Source organism: Erythrolamprus reginae, chromosome 4 (genome assembly GCF_031021105.1).
Source record: "Erythrolamprus reginae isolate rEryReg1 chromosome 4, rEryReg1.hap1, whole genome shotgun sequence".
Taxonomy (NCBI): Eukaryota; Metazoa; Chordata; class Lepidosauria; order Squamata; family Dipsadidae; genus Erythrolamprus; species Erythrolamprus reginae.
The window spans coordinates 74,352,132-74,380,001 of NC_091953.1; the positions used below are offsets into that span (position 1 = coordinate 74,352,132).

General features: G+C 41.0%; 1 protein-coding gene across 3 annotated transcripts in view; it reads left to right on the forward strand.

Moving 5' to 3' along the window:
• Nucleotides 1-27,570, forward strand: part of TASL (TLR adaptor interacting with endolysosomal SLC15A4) — a 126,480-nt gene extending 98,910 nt beyond the window's left edge. The window contains exons 2-3 of one of the 3 annotated variants that reach the window (XR_011559021.1): nt 21,766-22,880; nt 25,699-27,570. Coding sequence is in view for 2 of the 3 variants with exons in the window: in XM_070750610.1 (XP_070606711.1) it covers nt 21,767-22,642 (876 nt within the window). In the remaining variant the exon portion in view is untranslated. Of the gene's footprint in view, nt 1-8,503; nt 8,544-21,765; nt 23,157-25,698 lie in introns of those variants that run through there. The other 2 variants (XM_070750610.1, XM_070750609.1) reach the window with 2 other exon arrangements.
• The last annotated feature ends 300 nt before the right edge of the window (nt 27,571-27,870 follow it).

Below are 27,870 nucleotides of genomic sequence, written 5' to 3' on the forward strand. Positions count from 1 at the left end.
TTGTCCAAAGAGTCAACAGAAATCCTGGAATAGTCCAAACCTTGGCAATGATCCTTCTCCAAATGAATAAACACCCACATGCACACTCCCCAATGCCCATAATTTATCATCAACCTCATTAACTTGATTGCCTTAGCAACAGGTGTTCTCCCTTATCTCCAACGATACCTGCGCAGTTGGTCGCTTCTTGCCATGAACCTGCGCATTCGGGCATGTATCCACCGATCCTCCTCCGAGTCTGATGACTCACTAATGGGGTCATTAACTCATCGGCTGGCTGCACCCATCTCTCCGTCTGATTCTGCTTGCCCGCGGTCTGACTTTGGCAATGAATCTTCACTATCAGAAGCTGCTGGCAATAATACAAGTCTCTGTGACCCTGAGGATTCCCCTAAACCAGACGTGAGCAAGGGGCAGCCCGCAGCCCACATCCGGGCTGCTCGCTGTCTATGACCAGCCTGCTTGCTATCTGTGTCTGGCGTGGGCAAAAAAAGCCCTGCGCAGTGGAGCTGGCGCCGTTTTTTGCTGCCCAACAGCTAATCTGCCTCAGAGCGAACTTCTACACCCTGCCATGTGTGTGTGTATCCTGTGGGGGAAAAGGGGTGGTCGCTCCCATTGCTCAGTGACAGTGCTGCCCAAACCGGAGCTCTTGCCTCAGCCTCCCTCAGCCTTTCTTTTTAAAGATCGTGCTCAGCCTCCCCCACAGAGGCACATGGCCTCTCCCCAAAGAAAACGGCTGTTTGCCTGCCACTGCAGCTCTACCCCCCACCCGAAATTAAGGTGAGAGAAATGAGAGCAAAAAGGGAGAAACAAATGAGAGAGAGAAGGGGGGAGAGGGGGAAATACTCAGAAATGAGAGAGACCTGGTGGGAAAGAATGAGAGAGGGAAAGAGAGGGAGGGAAAGAGAAGTGGAAAGGAAGGAAGGAAGGAAAGGAGAAATGGAGGGAACAAGGAACGAAGGAGGAAGGAGGAAGGAAGGAAGAAGGAAGAATGAAATGAATGGAGGGACAGAGGAAGGAAGGACTTTGGGGGGGGGGTATTTTTCTCTCAACATACTTTTAAACAATACAGTGTGTCATCTAATTTCCCTGAATAAAATGCGGTATTTTGTTAGCAACAAATGTCAATCATCAAAAGAGATGCAAAAGGTTTTTTTTTCTAATTTGTCATCCAGGTACATTTTATTTTAATTAAATTTCCCTCCTTAATGTTCCTTCAAAAAGTACACCAATTATATTTCTAACTTAGTAACCCTTATGCCAAAGTGCTTCCTTCTTTCTTTATACATTTTTCTATATACCAAGAAAACCTTGTATAGCCAATCAGATGTTAACAAAAGAAAATTAAAAACAAAACATAAACATATACGAATTTCAGACTTCTTCCCCCCCCTCTAAATAGTACATTTACCTAATCTCAAATTTAAAAATTATTTCAACGCATCTAACAATTAATATTTATCTACATTCTTACTTAATTATTAATCTTAAATTTCAGTCAATTTGAGAAAAGAAAAAAAGGAAAAAATTCTAAATATTCTCTATTTTCAATCAATTGAAAATCATTAACATCATTAATCTCCCAAACAATTCTAAATTCAATTCCATTTATGCATTAATACAAATCAGTATCACCTACTACATATCTTATTATAATCAATACTTCTAACTTTATTAAAACAGATCTGCAATTCCTAAATTCATATATCTAAATATAAAAAATAATTAAAGTCCAGCCCTCTAAAACCATTCCAATTTCTCATGCGGCCCCATGGCAAAATTAATTGCCCACCCCTGCCCTAAATCAACGTTCAAATTCTCTGTTGCAGGAGCTGGCCTAGAGCCAACCACAATAGTGATATTCATATAGAACTACTTGTATCAACATGAAAACATGTACTACTGGACCACCCCAGCCAGACAAATCTAGAGTAAGGGTGGGTCTTGGAAACTAGCTCCCTACCCCAAGAGAATGGGTGTCTCAGGTGAGTATCAACACCCCATTCCCACAGTAGGGAGAGCTAGTCTCCAAGGATGGGACATGCCAAAGCATCCCCCCTTAGAGAGGATCATTCATTCTGACTGGTATCCCTTGGCTTCCTTGCCACCTGCATCAATACTCAGTGGCCAAGTCCACCTCACTTGAGGCAGAGGAGTCCAGCTTGTAGTGATGGACAAAGGGAATAGTGGAGGACCACATTCCTGGCAAACCTTTTGTATTGATGCCCAAACATTCCATGCAGCAGATGTTGGGTTTGTTTGGGGGTTTGTTGTGGGGTGGAATGCGGAGTGAGGGAAGAGCTGTCTTTCTGAATTCTTTAATCTCTCTGTCTCTCATTTGCTCCTCGCCCTCCCCTCCACCGGGAGACTGCAGCACTTGTCTCTTCATCCCATCTATTGCCAGGTGACAAATTAAAGAGAAAGCGGCGGCAATGGCAGCATTTGGCTGCAGCCCAGACTGCTTGTTTCCCCTGCTGCTGCCGTCCGCATCTCCTGGCCAAGTCTCCTCTCCAAACTGCTTGGCCAGGAGATACGCTGGGCAGTTCGAGCCCATCAAGGAGCCGCAGGAGTCTGGGGAGGAGACCAGCGAAGTGCTGCTGAATCCTGGGCTGCCCTTGGCCAGGCACAAGCAGCAGGAGGGGCACAGGAAAGGTTCCCTCTCTCCCGAGCAGGTAATGAGCAAGAAAGGGAGAGGGCAGCCACCGTGGGTGCCATTGGCCATGGCTGGGGCGCTTTATTTTTTTTAATTTTTTTTATTTTATTTCATTTTTTGACACAGTTAAATAAAACAAGTAACAAGTAAACAAAACAAAAAACAACAAAAAAGGGATACAAACAATAAATATCACATATAATAATACTAAAATAAAAAAACCCCAAAACATATAAATACAACATTTTGGAAACAAAAGTTTCCCCACTTCTTTTTTGATTGTTCGATCAGAGAATTTTCCTTTGTCATTTCTTTTATTTGACGAGTTGCTTTGCTTGAATTTTGATCATTTCTCCGTTGTTCTTTTCTTTAGCCAATCGTAAAAATTTCCCCCATATCTTATAGTAATCTGAGTCTTCTTTTCCCTCTAGTTTTTTGACATCCTGTCCATCTCTGCACAGTCTAGTATTTTTTTGATTATTATCTGGTGTTTTATCTATTTTCCAATACTGGGTGTATACTATCCTAGCTGCTGTTAGTATATGAATGGCTAAGTATATTCCTTCTTTTTTCATTTTTTAATTAAAAATGCCTAAGAAGTATAATTCTGGATTTTTTTTTTCAAATTCTTCCTTCGTTATTTCTTTGAGCCAATCTGTTACCTTATTCCAATAGTTTTTTACCAGTATACAGGTCCAAAATTGATGATAAAATGTGCCTTTTTCTTTTTTACACTTCCAGCATAATGGTGAAAATTTTGGAAACATTTTTGAGTCTTTCCGGTGATAGATGCCACCTGTAAAACCATTTTAGTTGGTTTTCCATGAAAGCTGTTGATTTTGTCATCTGCCAATTATTAATCCATAATTTTCCCCATTTCTCTAATTCAATTGTATAGCCGAAATTTATTCCCCAACTTATCATATTTTCTTTTACGATTTCCACTTCTGTTTCATATCTAATCAGATATTTATATATTTTGCCAATTAGTTTTTCATCATCTTTTAGGAGTGTCCTATCCAAATTGCCTCTCTCCACTTGGAAACCATATTCCCTTTTATCCTTTGGGTATGCATCTTTTAGTTGTAAGTATGTCCACCAATCTATAATTTTGCCATTTTGTTCTAATTCTTCTTTTGTTTTTATATTTGTTTGTTGATCCAGTAGTTCTTTGTACCTAATTGTATTTTGAGGTCTGATTAAGCTAGGATGGTATGCTAGTTGTATTGGCGAAACCTACTCTGGTATCTTGGTATATTGTTGTTGTTTTAATTTTCTTCCATATTTGGATAAGAGAATTTCTTAAGATATACTTTTAAAAATATTAATGTGTTTTTCTCTTTCGTACCAGAGGTAGGCATGCTAACTTAATAATAGATCATGACCTTTAATGGTCAATATACGTTTATTCTCTAACATAATCCATTCTTTGATCCACGCTAATGATGTTGCATAATAATATAGTTTAAAATTTGGTAACCCCAAGCCTCCTCTTTCTTTCACATCTTGTAGTGCCTTTAATTTAATTCTCAATTTTTTACCTAACCATATATAATTAATACTATTTTGTCGAGTTCTTTAAAAAAAAATTGCCTGGATTTATAGGGATTGTTTGAAATAGGAAGAGGAGCTTGGGTAGGACACTCATTTTTATTGAATTAATTCTTCCTACTAATGACAGTTGTACATTTTTCCAATTTTTTAGGTCCACTTTAATTTGATTCATTAATCTTATCTTCTTTTAATGTCGCCGTTTTAGCTGTCAGCCAAATTCCCAAATACTTAACTTTTTTAACTACTTGCATATTAGTGATCTGTTCTAAATGTTTTATTTGTTTCTTTGTACAGTTTTTAGTTATAATTTTTGTTTTTTGTTAGTTTATTTTTAATCCCGCTACTTTGCCAAAATCTTCTATTTGTTTAATCAATTTGGAAGCTGTTATCAATGGTTCTTCAATTATAAATACCAAATTGTCTGCAAACGCTTGGACCTTATAGGTTTCTTTCCTTATTCTTAGACCTTTTATTTCTTCATTTGTTCTTATTTTTACTAGTAATGTTTCCATTGTTAATATGAATAGAAGTGGAGAAATAGGACACCCCTGCCTAACTCCTTTCTCAATTTCAAATTTTTCTGTCTGTTCACCATTAATAATAATTCTGGCATTTTGTTTAGTATATATGTTTTGATCCTTGTTGCGTAAATTGTAATAAATATTTTATAGTCCATGTTCAATAGAGATATGGGTCTGTAATTTTGATTTTTTTTTCTTTTTCTGTTTCCGTTTTGGGTATAAGTGATATTAGTGCTTCTGACCATGTTTGGGGTATTTTTGCTTCTTGGGCTATCTGATTGTAAATTTCCAACATATTGTTTTCTAATATTTTTATTTCTTGTTTATATAATTCAGCTGGTATACCATCTATACAAGTTGCTTTATTGTTTTTTTGTTGTTTTATCGCTGCAACAAAAAGAAAGGTAATTCAACTAAGGTAATTGGTCTATTTAATTCTTGTTGTTGCTCTTCCGTTAATATTTCCATATTTGACGTTTCAATATATTTTTCTATTACTTCATATACACATAAATTCTTATAGTATTGTACTACTATTGATTTCTTTTCTTCTTTGTCATATTTTAAGATAGCTTGTTCATCTTCCAATCTATCTATAATTTTCCTTTCTTTTTGTTTTCTTAATTTGTGAGCCAGCCATCTATCTGGTTTATTAGCTTGTTAGAAGTAAACTTGCTTGATCTTTTTCTAATTCTATTGTTAAAATTCTTCCCTCCTGATCTTTATATATTTCTCTTGAACTAATTGTTTTTTTCACATATATTGCTACTCCTTTTTTTTTTATCAGCTAGAAATACATAGTGCGCCCTAATTTTTTATCTTCTAATAGGTCTGCATTTTGTTTATGAATATGTAATTCTTGCAAAGCAATCACGTCCATTTTTAATTTTTTTAATTTTGTAAATATTAATCTTCTTTTATTAGGATTGTTAAGTCCATTTACATTAATTGATATAATTTCTATATCTTCCGACATTTATTGTTGGTAGTATTTCCGATTCCTTGTTTCTCTTAAATTTCTCTCCCTTTGTTCCTCCTGTTGTTCCTGTCTCCTTCCTTCCTCCTTTAGTCTTTCTCTTTCTTCAAGTGATTCTTCTTCCTCCCGACTTCTTGTTACTAATTCCTCTTTACTGCCCCTACTTTCTTTACTAACTGGGGCGCTTTCAGGGGTGGAGTGGCTCGAGCAGGCAGGTCAGCGAGCGTATCTGCTAGCTGAGTAGCTCAGAGGGGTGGCCTATGTAGCTGCCCGCTGCCAGCCACACCCGCCCACATGCCCCACCCTGGAGGATTTCTTTCTGCTGGCTGGCACCTCCCAGATGGGACTGACCACCACCACACCTCGCAGGACCCAGCCCCATGACCGCTGGTCAGCCCCAGTGGCAGCGGCGGCAGAGGCGCCCCACGCTGCCGAACGAGCGCTGCACTCTCTGGTCCCACCTAGCAGTGGATGTTGTTGCTGCTGGCTGGGGTGGCAAGATTAGGCCAAATCTTGCGTGCATGGCGCATGGCAATGGAGATGTGTGCACAATTCCATTTTTGCTGGTGGAACAGTGTTCCACCCAGTCCGGGCAGCAGCACACCCCTGAGTGTATCTCTCAGGGATGGTTGTAGCGCTTGGCATAATTCGTATATACCCTATAAATTTCATCAATCTCATTCATTGCTTCCTTTATATCTTTTCTTAATATTTCTGCTACTATACCCGCCATAAGTCCCCCCCAGATCTTCATCTCTCAATTCTCTCAATTCAACTACATTTTGAAATCGAAGGTAGAAAGCTGAGAGTTCCGTTTCTAAATGTACTATGGTATTTTCCAATTCTCTTTTTGTGTCTGTAAATTTCTGACCCACGTTTTCCACCTTCTCTGTAGTTTCTGCTTTGGTCTTTATCAATTGTATTTTCTTAACATTTTGCGCCATAGTCTCCTGCATCACCTCCATTCTCTCATCCAGTTTCTGTATGTTCATATTAGTCTCTGATTCAGTGTCATTGTTTCTTGCAACTTCACCATTGTCTCTTGCATCACTACTAATGTGTTATTCATTGTTTGCATCAATGGCGTACTGCTCCCTTTTTCCAGAGTCAGCATATTATCAATTGATCTTTGGCTGGAGGAGGTGGGGGTAGATACTGCAGGGTTAGAAGCAGCTTTCTTCTGCATCTTAAGAATGGTAGTTGCTGTCATTGTTGCCATTTCACTAATGATCTTATTTTGTTCTTGCCATTCTCACTATTCTAGCCCAAATCACCATTCACTGATTTTTTAAAAAATATTATTAATATTATGTTTTAACAGTCTATACCACTCTATTAAATTTTTCCCTGCTTATATCTATCAATATCAATAATTAATTGAACTTATTTCACTATTACAATTTTATCTTATAACTAGAAATTGAAAAAGGAAAAATTAGAAAGGAACAAGAAAAGAAACTTAATTGTAGATGTTGAGCAAAAGCAGAGTCGGGGCTATACAGAATTCAGCTGAGATGATAGTATCCCACAATAACTATTATGTTTTTTAACTTACATGCATTGACCAATTCAAATAATTGAGACTCAATATAGTGATTTTATGACCTAGACCAGTGATGGCAAACCTTTTTTTGCTTGGATGCAAAAAGGGCATGCATGCGCACAATAACATGTGCCCCACACCCATAATGCAATTCCCTCCCATGCATTTGCACACAACTCCCTCCCATGCTGCCCCCTCACCTGTGCGTAGATCTCACTGAAGCCTCCAGAGTGCCAGTAGACCAGTTGGTCCATTTTTCGCCCTCCCCAGGCTTCAGGAAAGCGTCTTGAGCCTGTAGGCTGCAAAAAAATGGACCCAATCTCCTGGAAGCCTGTGTAGGGTGAAAAATGGGCCCAACAAGCCTACCAATCTTCCTGAAGCCTATGGAGGATGAAAAATGGCCCACCGCAAGTTAGAACTTCCAGCAGACCTATTGGGCCCACTTTTTGCCACCCGCAGGCTCCAGAGACTTTCCTAAACCCTGGGGAGGGCAAAAATGGCCTCCTCCCATCCTCTGGAAGACCAAAAATCAACTAGCCATTGTGCACAAGCGTGCTGGAGCTGACATATGGCAACACCTCGCATGCCCTCAGATATGGCTCCACGTGACACCTGTAGCATACATGCCATAGGTTCACCATCACAGACCTAGACCAAATTTTAGAAACAAAAGCAGCTATGCAATTATTTTTTTTCTAAGCTTATCTGAGTAGGCTATAAAATTGGGATCTTTGGGTATCTACCAAAAAGCTGTTGTTCCTCAAAAGAAGATAAAATATTTTTTGCCTATATATTTATCAAACACATTGGTTCTGCATAAATTTAATCATGAATTGGATATTTCACATATTTATAAATAATGTTATTCGAAATCTGAAATTACAAAATATATAATAGCCATTTCATCTAATCATACCTGACATTTTTAAATTAATAATTAAATTAAATTTTAATTAATTTTGATCAAGCTGTAAATCCTTACCACACAATAAATTATTTTAATAAATACAGTTCTACAAAAAGGTTTCACATGAAAATAAAGAGGAAGAAAGAAGTGAGGGACTTGTACATTTCCTTCTTTAATACATTCAGGGGATTTCCATTTCATGAACAATGCAGTCAGGAATTGGGTATGGTAGGGGGACAGGCATGGCAAAGAAATCTTTGCTCACATTAATGGAAAAAAAGTATTGCATATGTATGTGTATGTCATCCAAAGTGTCATGCCACATTTCTGTTCATCATTACACATTTAGGCCCTGATCTTGCTTTAAAGGAAAAGTTTAATTCTTGAAGGTAAGTGAGGATTTATTCATTTATTTATTTATTTATTTATTTATTGATATTTATTCCCAGCTTTGTTATTTTTACAATTTAGGCAGTAAACCTATCAAACACACATTTTCCTTCTCATATGATGGTGACTGACCAATTGGCTTTCATTGCTAAAGCAGGACTTGTACTCATGGTCTCTTGCTTTCTAGCCTCGTGCCTTAACAGCTAGACTAATCCCTCCATGGGAAGTACTGATTCCTGACAGTGTCTGCATAATTTAAATTTAAAAATTCCTAAATTTGTAAGGATTTTAAACATAGTCTAAAATAAAATAATTCAAGGAAATTAGTGGCACATTCATGCATTAAAGAAATCACATAATGATGACATGACTATTCCAAAAATAAGTTAACTGAACAAGTATGTACAAAGACCATATGTGCCATATTTATATCTGGTAAATATAGGTCAAACACTATTTAGAAACATAGAAACATAGAAACATAGAAGTCTGACGGCAGAAAAAGACCTCATGGTCCATCTAGTCTGCCCTTATACTATTTTCTGTATTTTATCTTAGGATGGATATATGTTTATCCCAGGCATGTTTAAATTCAGTTACTGTGGATTTATCTACCACATCTGCTGGAAGTTTGTTCCAAGGATCTACTACTCTTTCAGTAAAATAATATTTTCTCATGTTGCTTTTGATCTTTCCCCCAACTAACTTCAGATTGTGTCCCCTTGTTCTTGTGTTCACTTTCCTATTAAAAACACTTCCCTCCTGGACCTTATTTAACCCTTTAATATATTTAAATGTTTCGATCATGTCCCCCCTTTTCCTTCTGTCCTCCAGACTATACAGATTGAGTTCATTAAGTCTTTCCTGATACGTTTTATGCTTAAGACCTTCCACCATTCTTGTAGCCCGTCTTTGGACCCGTTCAATTTTGTCAATATCTTTTTGTAGGTGAGGTCTCCAGAACTGAACACAGTATTCCAAATGTGGTCTCACCATCATTCTATATAGTGGGATCATAATCTCCCTCTTCCTGCTTGTTATACCTCTAGCTATGCAGCCAAGCATCCTACTTGCTTTCCCTACCGCCTGACTGCACTGTTCACCCATTTTGAGACTGTCAGAAATCACTACACCTAAATCCTTTTCTTTTGAAGTATTTGCCAACACTGAACTGCCAATACAATACTCAGATTGAGGATTCCTTTTCCCCAAGTGCATTATTTTACATTTGGAAACATTAAACTGCAGTTTCCATTGCTTAGACCATTTATCTAGTAAAGCTAAATCATTTACCATATTACAGACGCCTCCAGGAATATCAACCCTATTGCACACTTTAGAGTCATCGGCAAATAGGCAAACCTTCCCTACCAAACCTTCCCCTATGTCACTCACAAATATATTAAAAAGAATAGGACCCAGAACAGATCCTTGTGGCACACCGCTTGTAACCTGACTCTGCTCAGAATACTCGCCATTAACAATAACTCTCTGATGTCTACGCTTCAGCCAGCTGCAAATCCATTGAACTATCCAGGGATTAAGTCCAATCTTCACTAATTTATCTATCAGCTCTTTATGTGGAACCGTATCAAAGGCTTTGCTGAAGTCCAGGTAGGCAATATCCACGGCACCACCTTCATCCAACACCTTTGTGACATAGTCAAAGAAATCAATGAGATTAGTCTGACATGATTTGCCTTCAGTAAAGCCATGCTGATTTGGGTCTAATAAGTTATTGTTTTTTAGGTGCTGATTTATCCTCTTTTTGAGTAGAGTCTCCATCATTTTAACTACAACTGATGTCAAGCTAACTGGCCTGTAGTTACCAGCTTCTTCTCTACTGCCCTTCTTGTGAATAGGCACAACACTGGCCATTTAATCTTCTATTTAATCTACTATTAAAATATGTAGCAGATTATAGGAAAATAATGTAAGTTCACTGTCTATAGCTGACTAATTCTAAAGTGAGACAGTTGGAGTAATTTTTATTGGACTGTTGGCTGGGATAGATTACTCAGACCTTTGTAGTAGCCTAGATAGCATTAAGAGATAATACAAAATTCTAGAATGCAAACAAAAAGATTACAACACATCCCCCTTTATCAGCCCCCATTCAGATAATGGATCAGTGCCAGAAAAACAATTGTGCAGAAAACAACAACCTGATCAAAGAAATCACCAAGGAGAAATTAAATCTTCACCAAAATTGGCAGGGCAAACTATTACATATAAACAGACAGCAAACCCCATAGTCACTGGTATGTCACCTAGTTGGGTAATGAAGCCTCTACAAGCAAGCAACCAAGTTCAGAGAGCACAAAGATCTCCACAGTTCAAGTTTGTGCTACAGATATTCTTTTCTTTTAGAACTTATTTTAAGTGCATAAATACTATTAAAGAGACACTTGATGATTAATTTGTTTAATTTGGGTCAAATTATTGCAAATTATTTATTATTTTTCAAATAATTTTGAGAACCTTTGCTAGTATTTTAAGCTTAACCAATATTAACCAAAGTGTTCAGATATGCTAAAAATATATATATTGCTCTAAAAAATCACAACTTTCCCCCAGAAACTATTGTCCTTCACAGCAGCCTATAAAGGAGTATAAACAATTCAAAATGGAAGGAAAACCCCTTTTTTGCAAGTTAACAATTTAAAAAACAGGATGTAGAATGGGGAAAAACGGAAAATGAAAATATTTTCTCGGTAAAAAATATGATTTGCAACATATTATTCTTAGGTATTTTATATCGATTTTTGGAGAGATTTGGGGCTAGATAGGAAGCTTTTGGGGGAGAGATTTTTGGAGAGATTTGGGGCTAGATAGGAAGCCTTTGGGGCAGCGATTTTTGGAGAGATTTGGGGCTAGATAGGAAGCTTTGGGGGGAGTGATTTTTGGAGAGATTTGGGGCAAGATTTTTGGAGCCCTCCTTGAGCCCCCAGCATCACACCTGACACTCTACCGATGCGGGAGCCTCTCCAGAGCCCCCAACGACAGCGGAGGACTCTAACTCAGCCTGGAGCCCTCCTCGAACCCCCGGCATCAAACCCGGCGCCCAGCTGACATGGGAGCTTCCACGGAACCCCCGACAACAGCGGAAGATGCACGGAGCCCTCCTTGAGTCCTGGCATCACACCCGGCACCCAGCTGAAGCAGGAGCTTCCCCAGAGCCTTACGCTTAATCAAAGCATAATCAACTAATAAATCAGCAAAAACAAGACCAACCGAAACACAACTAAATACAAAAGCAGCACTCATTAGCAGCACTCAACAACTACTCCACTACCAGCCTCCTACCATGAAGAACGAATCACGAACTCAGAGAGAAGATACTCCTACTACCCACATGGAAGACAAACCCACCACACACAAAGATGAAAGAGCTGACTTCCTAGTGAGTTGCACACTGTGCTCCATGTATACACTCCTACCATCAAACTTCCAAAACTTCACTTGCAATAAATGTAAAGTAATCCAATTACTTGAGGAAAAAATAGAAAACCTAGAGAGAAACCTCAAAACCCTGCAGCACCAACATCAAAACAAGAAAGACCAATATACAGTGGTACCTCAAGATACGAACTTAATTGGTGCCGGGAGAGGGTTCGTAAGGTGAAAAGTTCATAAGATGAAACATTGTTTCCCATAGGAATCAATGGAAAAGCAATTAATGCGTGCAAGCCCAAAACTCAGAAACCGGGAAGCCGGCCGCCACCACCAAAGGAGGCTTGAGCCTCCCTTTGCCCCATGCTGCTTCGCCCTGCCTGTTGTCCTGGGTGAAGTGCTGGGGGGAGGGAGTCAGGAAGGTCCTCCTGCTCCCCTCCCCAGCCAAAAACACAAATACAGGCAGGGCGGAGCAGCGTGGAGCAAAGGGAGGCTGAAACCGCCGGCGGCTTCAGCTTCCCATTGCTCCGCGGGAGCGGCAGACCGCCTTTGTATTTTTGGCTGGGGGGGGAAGCAGGAGGTGCAGGATCGGGCCGGCAGCGGGCGCGCCGCGAGGTAGCAGGTCAGCATCCTGGGCGGCGGGCGAGGAGGCGCGGCTGAGCGGACCTGGCTCCGGCTCCGGCTAGACCTCCAGCGAGAATGGGGCGGGCAGTGGGCGCGGCGGCAGCGGTAGTGGCGAGGGTGCATCCGATTCGGGGCTGGCGGCCCCCGACGCAGTGGGGAACATCGGCGCGGGAGGCAGGAGAGGACCGGGCGACTGGAGCAGCAGCGCGGCTTCTTTTTGCCTGGGAGGGAAGGTGAAATGCCGGCGGCTCTAGCAGCTGCTACGAGCGGCATTTCACCTTCCCTCCCAGGCAAAAAGATGCCGGGGAGAGGGGCACGCCTTCCGCCTGGGAAGTCCGGCCCCATCATCCCAGAATGCCGGCAACTTTTTGCCTGGGAGAGAAAGTGAAATGCCGCTCGTAGCAGCTGCTACGAGCGGCATTTCACCTTCCCTCCCAGGCAAAAAGATGCCGGGGAGAGGGGCACGCCTTCCGCCTGGGAAGTCCGGCCCCATCATCCCAGAATGCCGGCATCTTTTTGCCTGGGAGAGAAAGTGAAATGCCGCTCGTAGCAGCTGCTTGGAGAGACAGCTGCGAAGCGGCGCGGGTGTTTTAAAAGGTCGCAGCCGGCCTGGGGGGCTTCCCACCCACCCCGAACCCGCGCCGCTTCGCAGCTGTCTCTCCAAGCCGAACGCTAAAGCCAAACTTCCGCGTTCGGCTTCGGGAGACAGCTGCTACGAGTGGCATTTCACTTTCTCTCCCAGGCAAAAAGTTGCCGGCATTCTGGGATGATGGGGCCGGACTTCCCAGGCGGAAGGCGTGCCCCTCTCCCCGGCATCTTTTTGCCTGGGAGGGAAGGTGAAATGCCGCTCGTAGCAGCTGCTACGAGCGGCATTTCACTTTCTCTCCCAGGCAAAAAGATGCCGGCATTCTGGGATGATGGGGCCGGACTTCCCAGGCGGAAGGCGTGCCCCTCTCCCCGGCATCTTTTTGCCTGGGAGGGAAGGTGAAATGCCGCTCGTAGCAGCTGCTACGAGCGGCATTTCACTTTCTCTCCCAGGCAAAAAGATGCCGGCATTCTGGGATGATGGGGCCGGACTTCCCAGGCGGAAGGCGTGCCCCTCTCCCCGGCATCTTTTTGCCTGGGAGGGAAGGTGAAATGCCGCTCGTAGCAGCTGCTAGAGCCGCCGGCATTTCACCTTCCCTCCCAGGCAAAAAGAAGCCGCGCTGCTGCTCCAGTCGCCCGGTCCTCTCCTGCCTCCCGCGCTGATGTTCCCCACTGCGTCGGGGGCCGCCAGCCCCGAATCGGATGCACCCTCGCCGCTACCGCTGCCGCCGCGCCCACTACCCACCCCATTCTCGCTGGAGGTCTAGCCGGAGCCAGGTCCGCTCGGCCGCGCCTCCTCGCCCGCCGCCCAGCCGCCCAGGATGCTGACCTGCTACCTCGCGGCGCGCCCGCTGCCGGCCCGATCCTGCGCCTCCTGCTTCCCCCCCAGCCAAAAATACAAAGGCGGTCTGCCGCTCCCACGGAGCAATGGGAAGCTGAAGCCACTGGCTTCCCAGCAACCTCCCGAACCGAACCCGGGGTTCAGCAAAATTTTGCCTCTTCTTACGAACTTTGTTCGAGTTACGAACCGGCGTTCGGGATCCTTCTGGGAAGCCCCGCCACCCGGCTGTTAGCTTTTAAAACAGCTGCGCGGCTTCCCAGCAGTCTCCGAACGCCGGTTTGTAACTCGAAAAAAGTTCGTAAGAAGAGGCAACATTTTTCTGAACCCCGGGTTCGTATCACGAGTTGTTCGTAAGACGAGGGGTTCGTATCTTGAGGTACCACTGTACTCCTAACACATCCAACACCACAGAAGAGCACATCAGAACCAACCCCCCTGAGGTTGAAAATGACTGGACACATATCTCCCAAAGAAGAAAAAAACAAACCATCCCCAAACTTCCACCAACTCCAACCCACCTCCCTCCAACCCCAGTGCCTACAAGTAACAAATATGCAGTACTCCTGGCACAAGAAGATCAACAAACACCTGACAAGGAGCCACCAAGAACCAAGCACAACAATACAACACCATCAAACACAGTCATCACGAAGGCTAGCCCCCCCTCTCCCCAACCGAACCAAAAAGAAAAGGAGAGTGGTGGTAATTGGTGACTCAATTCTCAGGGGAACTGAACCTGCCATCTGCAGACTGGACAATCAATTCAGAGAGGTGAGCTGCCTCCCTGGAGCCAAAATCTCAGATATAGCGCTAAACCTCACTAAAATCCTAAAACCCACTGACTACTACCCTCTACTAGTGATCCATGCAGGAACAAATGACACAAGGAAAGACATGAACCAAATCATGAAAGACTACGACCACTTGGGCAATACAGTCAAAAAGATAGGGGCACAGGTCGTCTTCTCCTCTATTCTACCCACAAGAGGACAACATCCTGACAGAGAACGCAAAATCCCACAAAGAAACCACTGGCTAAAGAGATGGTGTCGCCAAAACAACTTTGGGTTCCTCGACCACGGTCTACAATACCTTCAAGAAGGGCTCCTAGCAACAGATGGACTACACCTTACCAGAGCTGGAAAGAACCTTCTTGGAAACTGACTAGCCCAACTTATCAGGAGGGCTTTAAACTAGATCTCAGAGGGGCGGGTGACCAAAGTAAGAGACTGTACAGCGAATCAAATAAGAAAGGGGTGCAAATTAACCCCACTAACATTTCAGAGGATAAAAAATGTGTACCCAGAATCAGACACAAACACCTAAAATGCCTGTACACTAATGCACAAAGCCTGGGGAACAAACAAGGCGAACTAGAAGTACTAATGCACGAGGGCCAATACGATCTAATTGGTATTACAGAAACATGGTGGGACGAATCACATGACTGGAACACACAGATAAAGGACTACAATCTCTTCAAGAAAAACAGGTCAAACAAGAAAGGAGGTGGAGTTGCACTATACATAAAAAGACCACTACACCGCCACTGAGCTATATCAATCCAAAGAAGATAACCCCCTTGAAACCATATGGGTTAACATAAAAGAAAAAAAGGACAACATTACAATTGGAGTTTACTACAGGCCCCCAAACCGAACAGATACAATGGACAACCTCTTTACAACCCAACTATCAGCAATATGCAACAAGCACAGCACAATAATAATGGGGGATTTTAACTGGAAAACAAACTCAGCACCAAGTGGAAAGTCTGACAGATTTCTCACCAGCCTCGCCGATAACTTTCTAACTCAAAAAGTGGAAACAGCAACCAGAGGGACTGCAATACTAGACCTAATTTTAACAAACAGGGAAGAAATGATTGAGGGAATAGAAGGAGAAGGGACACTAGGTGAGAGTGACCATACCATCCTAAAATTCAACATTGTGCAATCACTAACTAGAACATCCAACTCGACTACAGTCCCAGACTTCAGAAAAGCAGACTTCAACAAGCTCAGAGCAAACCTGAAGAATAAACCCTGCGATGCCTGGGGAACCCTAAAAAACACTATCATTGAGGCCCAGAAAAACTAAAATGAAACCAGCATGGCTAAACAAGGACCTCACAGACAACATAAAAGAAAAAAAAGCCAAATACAACAAATGGAAAGAAGGACTCATAACCAAGATGGAATATCAGCAAAGAGCCAGAACCTGCAAGCAAAACATAAGAACAGCAAAAGCACCTCGCAACGAAAATTAACGACAAAAAAAAAAGCTTCTTCCACCATATAAACAAGAAAAAAATCAAGGAAACAGTCACCATACTAAAAAACAAAGATGGTAACGAAATCACCGACAACAGAGACAAAGCACAGCTGCTCAATACCTGCTGACAAAGCTACCATTAGGGACTACTTGAGGGAGCTTAATGAGTACAAATCACCAGGACCTGATGGACTCCACTCCAGAGTCCTAAAAGAACTGGCAGACACCATAGCGGAACCTCTTCTCCTCATCTATCAAAAATCTTGGGCCACTGGAGACCTACCAGATGACTGGAAACGAGTGGACGTAGTTCCCATCCAGAAAAAGGGAAAAAAGACGGATCCAAGCAACTACAGACCTATTAGCCTGACTTCAATACCTGGAAAAATACTGGAGAAAATAATTAAAAAAACAGCTTTGCCACTACCTGGACACAAACAAGATAATATCCAACAGCCAACACGGGTTTGTCAGAAACAAATCATGTCAAACGAATCTCATATCCTTTTTCAACAGCATAACCAAATCAGTAAACCAGCGCAACATGGTGGACCTCATATACTTAGACTTCAGCAAAGCTTTTGACAAAGTCGACCACCATCTCCTAATCAACAAATTAGAAAAAAGGGGAGTAGACTACAACACATGCAGATGGATCAATAGCTGGCTGACCAACCGCACCCAACGAGTTGTCCTCAGCGGTTCCAAATCCACATGGAAGAACGTAGGCAGTGGGGTACCACAGGGTTCAATCCTGGGGCCTGTGCTCTTTAACATTTTCATCAACGACTTGGACAAGGGAATAGAAGGGCAACTGATCAGATTCGCAGACGACACCAAGCTGGTGGGGGTAGCCAATACCCTAGAAGACAGGATCAAATTACAGAAAGACCTAGACAGACTAACACAGTGGGCCCACACCAACAAAATTATGTTTAACATCGACAAGAGCAAAGTCCTTCACCTAGGCAGAAAAAATATACAACCTGGGAGAAACCCCTCTTAGCAGTAGCGACTGCGAAAGAGACCTTGGAGTCTTGGTGGACAATCAACTAAACATGAGCCAACAATGTGCAGCAGCAGCTTAAAAAGTCAACACAATCCTAAGCTGCATCAACAGGGGAATACACTCCAAGACCAGGGAAGTCTTAATACCACTCTACTACGCCCTGGTCCGACCACACGTGGAGTACTGTATTCAGTTCTGGTCACCATACTTCAAAAGAAACATTGAAACTCTGGAGAAGGTACAAAAAAGAGCAACCAAGATGATTAAGGAATTGGAAACCAAGACTTATGAAGAGAGACTGAGGGAACTGGGCATGGATAGCCTAGAGAAAAGGAGGGCCAGAGCGGACATGATAGCAGTCTACAAGTATACGAGGGGATGTCACAGAGAGGAGGGGATCACTTTATCCTCCAGAGCACCAGAGGGCTGGACGAGGAACAACGGCTGGAAGCTGACCAAGGAGAGATTCAACATGGAGATAAGGAGGAGATTGCGCATGTGCCGACTTGATTTCTAGGGGCTTCACCTCTGGCTCCGAACTAATATATAATGTAAAGGGATTTATCTCCCTTAAAAATATTATAAATCCTTCTTAGAAAAAAATAGGAGGTACAGGAATCTACGGACATCAAAGAGAATTTAAAGATTTACGGTTTTAAGCAAAGATGGAGGTTCTTTCTCTATAATGAGGAAGTGATGTGAGTACAATAAATCTTAAAATGGCGGAGGGAGGGGGAAAAAGAAAAAGAAGAAGCTTCCAGCTTAGCGAACATTGAAAAAAAACTGGATAAATTGCTGAACATTTGTTCTGGATTTGAGCAGAGATTTATTAAAGTAGAAACAACAATGGGAGATCTGGCTTCAGAAGTTAAGTTAATTAAAAAGGAGGAGGAATCTTCTGCTGGAAAGATACAGAAAGTTGAAAAACAAGTGAAGGATCATGATGAATTAATTAAACAAATGAATGATAGAATTGCTAACCGTCAGAGAAGAAGAAATTTGCGTCTGTGTGGGTTCAGATTAGACTTCGCCTCTGATTCAAACTTAATGGAAGCAGTCTTTGCTTGGATAAATAAGCAAGCAGGCGTTCAAGTCAGCTTGGAAGAGTTATTGCGAGTCCACTGGGCGGCAGCACGAAGAGATAAGGAGAGGCAGAGAGACATTGTTGTGGCTTTCCTCAGTGAAAAAAAAGCAGAGATGGTTTACAAATCTTTGAAGACTTCTACTTGCCTTAAACAAGATGGAAATGAGATAAGAGTTCTGAGGGATCTCTCTTGGGAAACTTTGAGAGCGAGAGCTGCTTTAAAACCAATTTCAAGCCGCTTATATCAAAGTGGAAAAATGTTCACTTGGGGGTTTCCAGCTGAAATTTTGGTGTTCCAAGAAAATAAAATGTACAGAGCACATACATTGGAGGAGGGAAAGGCTTTATTGGATCAACTGGGGATTAAGTTTGAAGAAGCTGGAGCACAAGCACAAGAAGGAGAGGATTTTTTTGACGGTCATAGTACCCCAGAAGATGAGGAAAGACAAAGGGAAGAGCAGCTGAAGGAGTTAACCGGGCAGGTGGAGGCCATTAGAAAAGAGCAGAGAAAAACACGAGCTCAGCGTGAGAAGAGAGCTAGAAAGTGATGTTGTTTGGGTCTCCTTGTCTTGTACTTTTTTTGGGGGGAGATGTCTTTGGGATTCTTGTATATTTGTTATTTGGTGGGGGAAGTCTAAGGGGGGGAAAGGGGGGTTAAAGAAGTTAAAGTTAAAGAAGGAATTATTTAAAGGAGAAAGGAGGGGGAGGGGAAGATTTCTCTTTTATTACAATTAAAAGGGGTTGAAAGAGGAGCTAGTTGAGTGAGAACACAATCAAGAGAATGTGCCTCATGAATGGACAACGGCTTTTCTTGTCCTCCCCCCACTTGGTGGGGGGGGAGCACGGGGGAGGCACATTGGGGGGGTTAATAGGGGTTAAAGGGGGGAAAATTAAACCAAGGGCAAAACAAGAGGGGAAAAGGGTTATTTTGGTATATTATGATGGAGTGTAAGATAATGGTTTTAAATGTGAATGGTTTGGGATCAGATTTGAAACGTTTTAGGCTATTAAGGATGGCTAAGCAATATAAGGTGGATATTATGATTTTGACAGAAACACATAAAAGACGGGGAGGAAGGGATAAATTGATTAATGATAGAAATTGGAAATGGGTGTTTGAATCTAGAGGAACGCAAAATAGTAGAGGTACAGCGATTCTTATTCATCAGAAGGTTAATGATGAATAAGAGAAGGAGAAGAAAGGTGGATATTTGTTAAAGGGAAAATAAATCAAAAGAAGCTGATATTAGCAGCATTTTATGCCTCAAATGTGAAAACACAACAATTTATAATAAATACTAAGAGGAAGTTAGACAACGTTATGGAGGGCTCAACTTTTTTAGCAGATTTTAATATGCAATTAACAAATGGGATTGCAAAAAGTAGGATGTTACATTTAAACAGACTTAATATGGTGGATCTTCATGCAGATATTTCAAACAGAAGTACATATTATTCAGCAAGATATCATACATTTAGCTGCATAGACTATATATTAATGAATAGGGGGGGCAATATTCAAGTTTAAAAAGTAGATATTAAAAGTATTTGGTTATCAGATCATGCCCCACTTTTGGCAGAATTGGAAATAGGTCAGGAACGCGTCTGCGGAGAGGGGCGGCATACAAATCTAAATAATAAAATAATAAATAAAATAAACGCAATCAAAGAATTTGGAGATATAATGCAGTTGTAACTGCTAGTGAACAAGATAAAGAGAAATTGCAAACAGAGTTATCTGAATATTTTAGAATTAATGATGTGGGTGGTATTAAACAATCAATTGTGTGGGATGCATGTAAGGCTTTTATGAGGGGACAATGTATATGTATGGAAGCAGATATTAGGAAGAGGTGGGGTAGAGAGGGAAAGGAAGATAAGGGAAATAGATTTGATACAAGAGCAGTTAAGATTAACTAAAAGTAGAGATTGGAATAGTTTATTGAAATTGAAAAAGAAACAATTGATGGTGTATGATGAGATCAAATGGAACAAGATGAGAATGATGAGGCAACAAAAAATACAGAGCTGGGGGACAAGATCAATTTAGCAAATGGCGAGATATCTGAAGAAGAGGAAAGAAAAATCATGTATTTTAGCATTGAGAGATACTAGTGGAGTGGTTAGATATGGTAATGAGCAGAGAAGATAATGGGGAAATATTATGAAGATTTGTATAAAGAGGAGTCCTCAAGGTTGGGAAAATAGTAAGTGAAGAAGATAAACAAATGGAGATAAGGAGGAACTTCCTGACGGTCAGAGCAATCAACCAATGGAACAACCTACCAGCAGACGTTGTGAACTCCAATACTCTGGACATTTTTAAGAGAAGATTGAACTGCCACTTGACTGGTGTAATATAGGGTTCCTGCTTGGGCAGGGGGTTGAACTCAATGGCCTTCATGGTCCCTTTCAACTTTAACAATAAATAAAATAAAATAAATAAAATAAAATCTTTTGCTGGGGTTTTTTGAATTGCTATTTTTGTCCTTTGTTTCTTTTGATTAGAATTGCCAAGGCCAAAGACTGTGATTAAAATTACTGGAGTCGAGAAATGTAGCACAGTAATGCTGCCCTTGTACTTTCCAAATTAGCAAATTAGCAAAAGCATAGTTCTTTTATTTGGTAGCTCAGCAAATGCCCTGCAGCTATTTTTTGTAATGGAAAGGACCAGATTGGCTTTCCTTTATCATGGTCTTCATACTGGGAAATAAAAAGTGTGACTACCCTAATAGAAATTGGTTCCTGATTTATCAATAAACCCTTACATCAGACCTGGGCAAGGGGCGGCCGATGGGCCACATCCGGCGCACCCGCTGTCTGTGACCGGCCCGCCCACTATCTATGACTGGTCTGCGGTGAGCTCTTTCATCCTTGCACTGGAGCAGGCCACAACCTCCTACTGAGAACAGCCGAGTACATAAACCATGCAAACATTCACGCGCAGTGACTATGGTGTACCGTGTTGCTGTAAAGCAAACAATTAGGGGTCTGTAGAGGTCAGGCCAAGGTCTGCATCTTTACAGTATTGGGTAGAACTGAGTTAATTATATTAGTCCGGCCCTCTAAAACCATCCCAATTTCTCATGCGGCCCCATGGCAAAATTAGAGGGGCGGCATACAGATCTAATAAATTATTATTATTATTATTATTATTATTATTATTATTATTATTATTATTATTATTAATTGCCCACCCCTGCCTTACATGAATACAATATGACTGGTTTGTCCTGTTTTAATTTTGAAACAATGATTATGATGAATTAAGAATGACTTTGGATATCATGCTTATTATATTTGTTCAAATACCATGCCAGATATTTCAACCAGTAAACTCACAGTCAGCTCTGTTTTATTAGTAATATTTAACATATTCTAATAATCTTTCTTTCTTCTTGCTCCCCAAAGAATGTTGTCTGAAGGATATCTCTGTAAAATCCCTTATCATGAGCTCTTGAATTACACACTCAATGGAGCAGAAACAGAAGAGGCTATACATGAATTGAAGTCATTAAATGGTGTAACTTATGAATCAACAGACAACATGCAAAGTAGAAGCTTATTTTGGAATTATAAGTCCATGGACACATTTATGATTTCTGTTTCTTCCAAAAACCCCAAAAATAATAAACAAAAGAAAGAAACATTGACACAAATTATTCAATATCCAGTATTTGAAAGGCAAGCATCTGAACCTGTAGAAATCTATGTGGAATCATCCATAAGCAAGGACACTTACCGTGTTCCGTCTTCTTGTAAAAGCATTTGTAAAAACTACAGTGACCTGCATATCGCTGGTGATCAGGTGCTACCAATGAATTCGATAAAAAGAGATGCTATTTTTGATGGTGGAAAATGCCCATTCTTGGAATCATCAGAGATTCCATTGCCAATAGATTCAATTCCAATGCTACTTGCTGAGGTCCCATGGAAATCATCCCAAAGGAATTCATCATGCTGGCAGGTGGCCAGCATCATGCAACATCAGCAGCCTCTTTCAAATTCAATTCTGAATAATTATTTGGAGGAGAAAGTAGTAGAGCTTTATAAACAATATATCATGGATGTGATGGGCAGCAGCATATCTCCCACTCAAATCTTGACTTCAGAGTTCATCATGACAAATGTAGATCAAGTCAGCATGAAGTTATCACAAGAGATGAACATGAACACCACCAAAGCCAAAGATATGGTTATTAATTGCCTACTGCAATTAGCTAGTGGAAAGGTGTCAAGTGAAATGAGCACTCCCAGTCTTCATATTTCCCAGTTCAGCACTAAATAAAATTACTGTATCTTGAAATGTAGAAATCAGTTTAATTTCTGAATTACAAAACTATCAGGATATAGTTGAAGTGCCAACGCTTAATTATTTCAAAGGTAAATTCTTCAAGGATTTTTAATTTCCCCTTCTTCTTTTGTATTTGTATTTTTCTTACTCCTCCTTCCCTATTAAAACAGTTTTGTGTGTCTGCAAAAAGTTCAGTTTATAAGGGACTTTTAAAAGTTTTCCTGTAGTAATAGTAGAAACATAGAAACATAGAAGACTGACGGCAGAAAAAGACCTCTTGGTCCATCTAGTCTGCCCTTTTACTATTTCCTGTACTTTATCTTAGGATGGATATATGTTTATCCCAGGCATGTTTAAATTCAGTTACTGTGGATTTCCCAACCACGTCTGCTGGAAGTTTGTTCCAAGGATCTACTACTCTTCCAGTAAAATAATATTTTCTCATGTTGCCTTTGATCTTTCCCCCAACTAACTTCAGATTGTGTCCCCTTGTTCTTGTGTTCACTTTCCTGTTAAAAACACTTCCCTCCTGAACCCTATTTAACCCTTTAACATATTTAAATGTTTCGATCATGTCCCCCCTTTTCCTTCTGTCTTCCAGACTATACAGATTGAGTTCATTCAGTCTTTCCTGATACGTTTTATACTTAAGACCTTCCACCATTCTTGTAGCCCGTCTTTGGACCCGTTCAATTTTGTCAATATCTTTTTGTAGGTGAGGTCTCCAGAACTGAACACAGTACTCCAAATGTGGTCTCACCAGCGCTCTATATAAGGGGATCACAATCTCCCTCTTCCTGCTTGTTATACCCCTAGCTATGCAGCCAAGCATCCTACTTGCCTTTCCTACCGCCCGTCCACACTGTTCACCCATTTTGAGACTGTCAGAAATCACTACCCCTAAATCCTTCTCTTCTGAAGTTTTTGCTAACACAGAACTGCCAATGCAATACTCAGATTTAGGATTCCTTTTCCCCAAGTGCATTATTTTACATTTGGAAACATTAAACTGCAGTTTCCATTGCTTTGACCATTTATCTAGTAACGCTAAATCATTTACCATATTACAGACCCCTCCAGGAATATCAACCCTATTGCACACTTTAGAGTCATCGGCAAATAGGCAAACCTTCCCTACCAAACCTTCCCCTATGTCACTCACAAACATATTAAAAAGAATAGGACCCAGAACAGACCCTTGTGGCACACCGCTTGTAACCTGACTCTGCTCAGAATACTCGCCATTAACAATAACTCTCTGATGTCTATGCTTCAGCCAGCTTGAAATCCACTGAACTATCCAGGGATTAAGTCCAATCTTCACTAATTTATCTATCAGCTCTTTATGTGGAACCGTATCAAAGGCTTTGCTGAAGTCCAGATAGGCAATATCCACGGCACCACCTTGATCCAACACCTTTGTGACATAGTCAAAGAACTCAATGAGATTAGTCTGACACGATTTGCCTTCAGTAAAGCCATGCTGATTTGGGTCCAATAAGTTATTGTTTTTTAGATGCTGATTTATCCTCTTTTTGAGTAGAGTCTCCATCATTTTAACTACAACTGATGTCAAGCTAACTGGCCTGTAGTTACCAGCTTCTTCTCTACTGCCCTTCTTGTGGATAGGCACAACACTGGCCATTCTCCAATCCTCAGGAACATCTCCTGTTAACAGGGATTTGTTAAACAAATCAGTCAGGGGGGTAGCAATGATAGATCTGAGTTCTTTAAGAACTCTGGGGTGGATGCCATCTGGACCCATTGCCTTATTTATCTTTAATCTTTCAAGTTCTTCTAAGACATCGGCTTCTAAGATCACTGGAGCTGAATCCGTACAGCTGGAAGCAATGCTATATCCCTCTATAGTATTATTATTATTTTGTAAGGTGTCTTTTGAGAAAACTGAACAGAAGTAGCTATTGAAATGGTCAGCGATCTCCTTATTCCCATCAATGTATGTATTATTCCCGGTACTAAGCTTTGTGATGCTGCAGTTTTTCTTCTTCCTATCACTAATATATCTGAAGAAGGTTTTATCCCCCTTCTTTACAGATTTTGCTATTTCTTCCTCTTTTGAGGCTTTAGCAGCATATATTATCTGTTTTGCCTCCTTCTGTCTCATTTTATACACCTCTCTATCAGCTATACTTCCAGACTCTTTATACCTCCTATAGGCAGCCTTTTTTTCATTGACTATAGCCCTTACATCATTGCTAAACCATAGCGGTTTCTTCTTCCTTTTACCTTTAGTTACTTGCTTTACATAAAGTCTTGTGGCTTTTAAGATGGCCTTTTTTAATACAGTCCACTGGGTGCTTGCTCCTGCCATTTTATCCCTCCCCTTTAATTCATTATTTAAATATTCCCCCATTGCATTAAAATTTGTTTTTCTGAAATCCAATACTTTGGTTGCAGTATAGGATTGCTCACCATCAGTTTTTACATCAAACCACAAACATAGATGGTCACTGCAACCTAAATTTTCTCCCACCTTGACCTCTGAAACCCGATTCCCATTGGTAAAAACTAAATCTAGAATATTCTCCCCTCTACTTGGTGTCTTAACTAGCTGTGCCATAGCTGCTCCTGTAAAGGCCTCTACTATATTCTTACTTTTGCATGTAAGGGCACTGGGGATATTCCAGTCAACATCAGGCATGTTGAAATCACCCATAACCACAATATCTCCCTTTACTGCCATTAGGGTAATCTCATCCACCATCTTGTTGTCATGTTCCTCAGATTGCCCTGGAGGCCTATAGATCACCCCAATTCTAATGACAGAACCGTCTTTATTTTGCATGCAAATCCAGAGGGTCTCCAGATCTTTACATGTATTTTGAATTAGTATTGTTTTTAGACTTTCTTTAACATAAATGGCTACTCCACCTCCCCTTCTCTCTATTCTATCCTTCCTATACAGTGTATATCCTGGTATGGATATTTCCCATTCATTAGAATCCCTAAACCATGTCTCAGTTATGGCAACCAGATCCAAATTATCTCTAGATATTATGGCCATTAACTCACAGAGCTTGTTGCTCAAGCTTCGAAATAGTTGTTGTTATTGTTATTATTTTGCAATCTACTAAAATATTGGTCACTCCCAAACCTGATGAAAGCTTCCTCTTGTGTATGGGGGCATCATTTGGATGTATAGATCATTTATATAAGGTAAATTCATGTCTAGTAACAATAAATTGTTATAAAAAAATATCGCACATTGTCTTTTTCCTCTTTGGGGCAGAATACTATATTTTAGTCTTCAGGATACTTGAAAATATATTTGCATAATTCTTACCTCTGCAAATATTGCCATATTAATTTATCCTAGAAGCTATTTATAGATTTAAAAAATGATCCACAATTCTAACACGTCAGCTTATCGAACAGTTTAAGAATGTATAGGTAGACCTTGGTTTATGATAATTCACCCAGTGACCATTCAAAGTTACAACAGTGCTAAATGAAGAAATTTAGGATTAATGCCCAAAGTTACAATTGTTACAGTCATCTTATGGTTACGACTTACGACAGCAGGAATATTACCTACCTATTTTTCTCCTTTGCCCTTTTGATGTTATGCTGTACTGTCCCAGTTGACCTTTGCCATCTTCCTGCTCTGCTAACAAGACATGGCTGGTCTTATTGTTGACCTGGACTTGGGTTTCAAGCTGTGAAATAAAAGCCAAAAATATCCCCATAGCCAGGGATGGGCTTTTGCCCGAATGCGGGGGGATGGGCGCAGTGGAATAGTGAAAATGGAACTTCATACCAGAGCATCCAATTTGCACTGAAAGATGTTGAAAGAAAATGCAGGGTGTCCTGCATAACCACAGTGTGGTAGTAAAAATTTTGGTAGCCCTTCACTGGCCATAGTATACCCAAAGAGCTTTTAGGTGAGGCAGGCTTTGCATCCCCCCACCCCCCAATAAAAAACCTAAAGCAGGAAAGGCAAAAAGACTTTTTGGCATGATATGATTCTGGGGCTGTTTGGGGTTTTTTTTCCCTCTCCTCCCCCCTCTTTTCTTCTTTTTCTTTGCTAGCCTGGCTCAGAAACATTTTCTGCAAAGGGGCATTTTTGAATGCTGTACTTCAGGAGCTTTTTATAAAAGGGTGTTTAGCATGCTATTGCTCTGGGGTTTCATTTAACTCCCCCCCCCCAGCTGAAGTCCAGGCCAGTCTGATCTAGCAGCTGGTGGTCATTCTTCATCAGCAATGAGAACAGAAAACAGCAAAGTTTTACTGTGGTTGCAAAGTGCAGGGTGGCAGGGGTTAGGAGTCTCATGAAGGAGAATTGCAACTAGCTCTGGGCTGGGGTATTTGTGGCTTCCCAGAGGGTGGTAAGCAGTTATGGGACAGTTGGCTGCCATGCAATACAGAGCAGACAAAAAGTCAGAGCTAGGATAGATAGTCCCTAACCTTATTGAGGTTTGGGTGGTGAGAGGCTAGAATGGATTGGATTCGGGTGGGTACTCGATTAATCATTCGTGGTTCTCAGTTGATTTCTTTGGCAGATGGGAAAAGGGTGCTGAATAAAAGAGGAACCAAAACTTTGGAGGCTAATGCTTTTTTTCACACCATGTTTTTTTAAAAACCCTTTAAAATAGGGTATCATCTTGCCTGATGCCCAGTGAAGGGCTACCAAAATTTTTACTACCACACTGTGGGTGTGGCTTATGCATTTTCTTTCAACATATTTCAGTGCAAATTGGGTGCTCTGGAGTAAAGCTTCATTTTTGCTACTACACTGTGCCCCCCCCCCCCGATCCAGGCAGTAGCCCACCCCTGCTGATGCCCCAATTCATCTATTTTGAGGTTTATGCTTTCTACTCTTTTTCTTTGTAAAAAGTGTACATGGGTTTTAAAAAGTGTACATGGTTTTAAAATGTATACATGGTTGTGAAAAGTATTCCGCTATACTGGTATTTTATTAAACAGTATAATACTACACCATTTGGTTCAGAACACTTTTTTCCTTTTTTTCCACCTCTAAAATCTAGGTGCGTCTAATACACCAGTGCGTTTTATACACTGAAAAATGTGGTATTTTGAATGCTTAGGAGTCAAGGTGCTCCATCCTAGTTAGCTCCATCCTATTTACTTTCCATAGAATTAGAATTTGAACAATTTAATTTAATTTAATTTAATTTAATTCAATTTATTTGACTTCTAGGCCGCCCAATCCCAATTCTCTGGCCAGTTTACAACAGTAATAA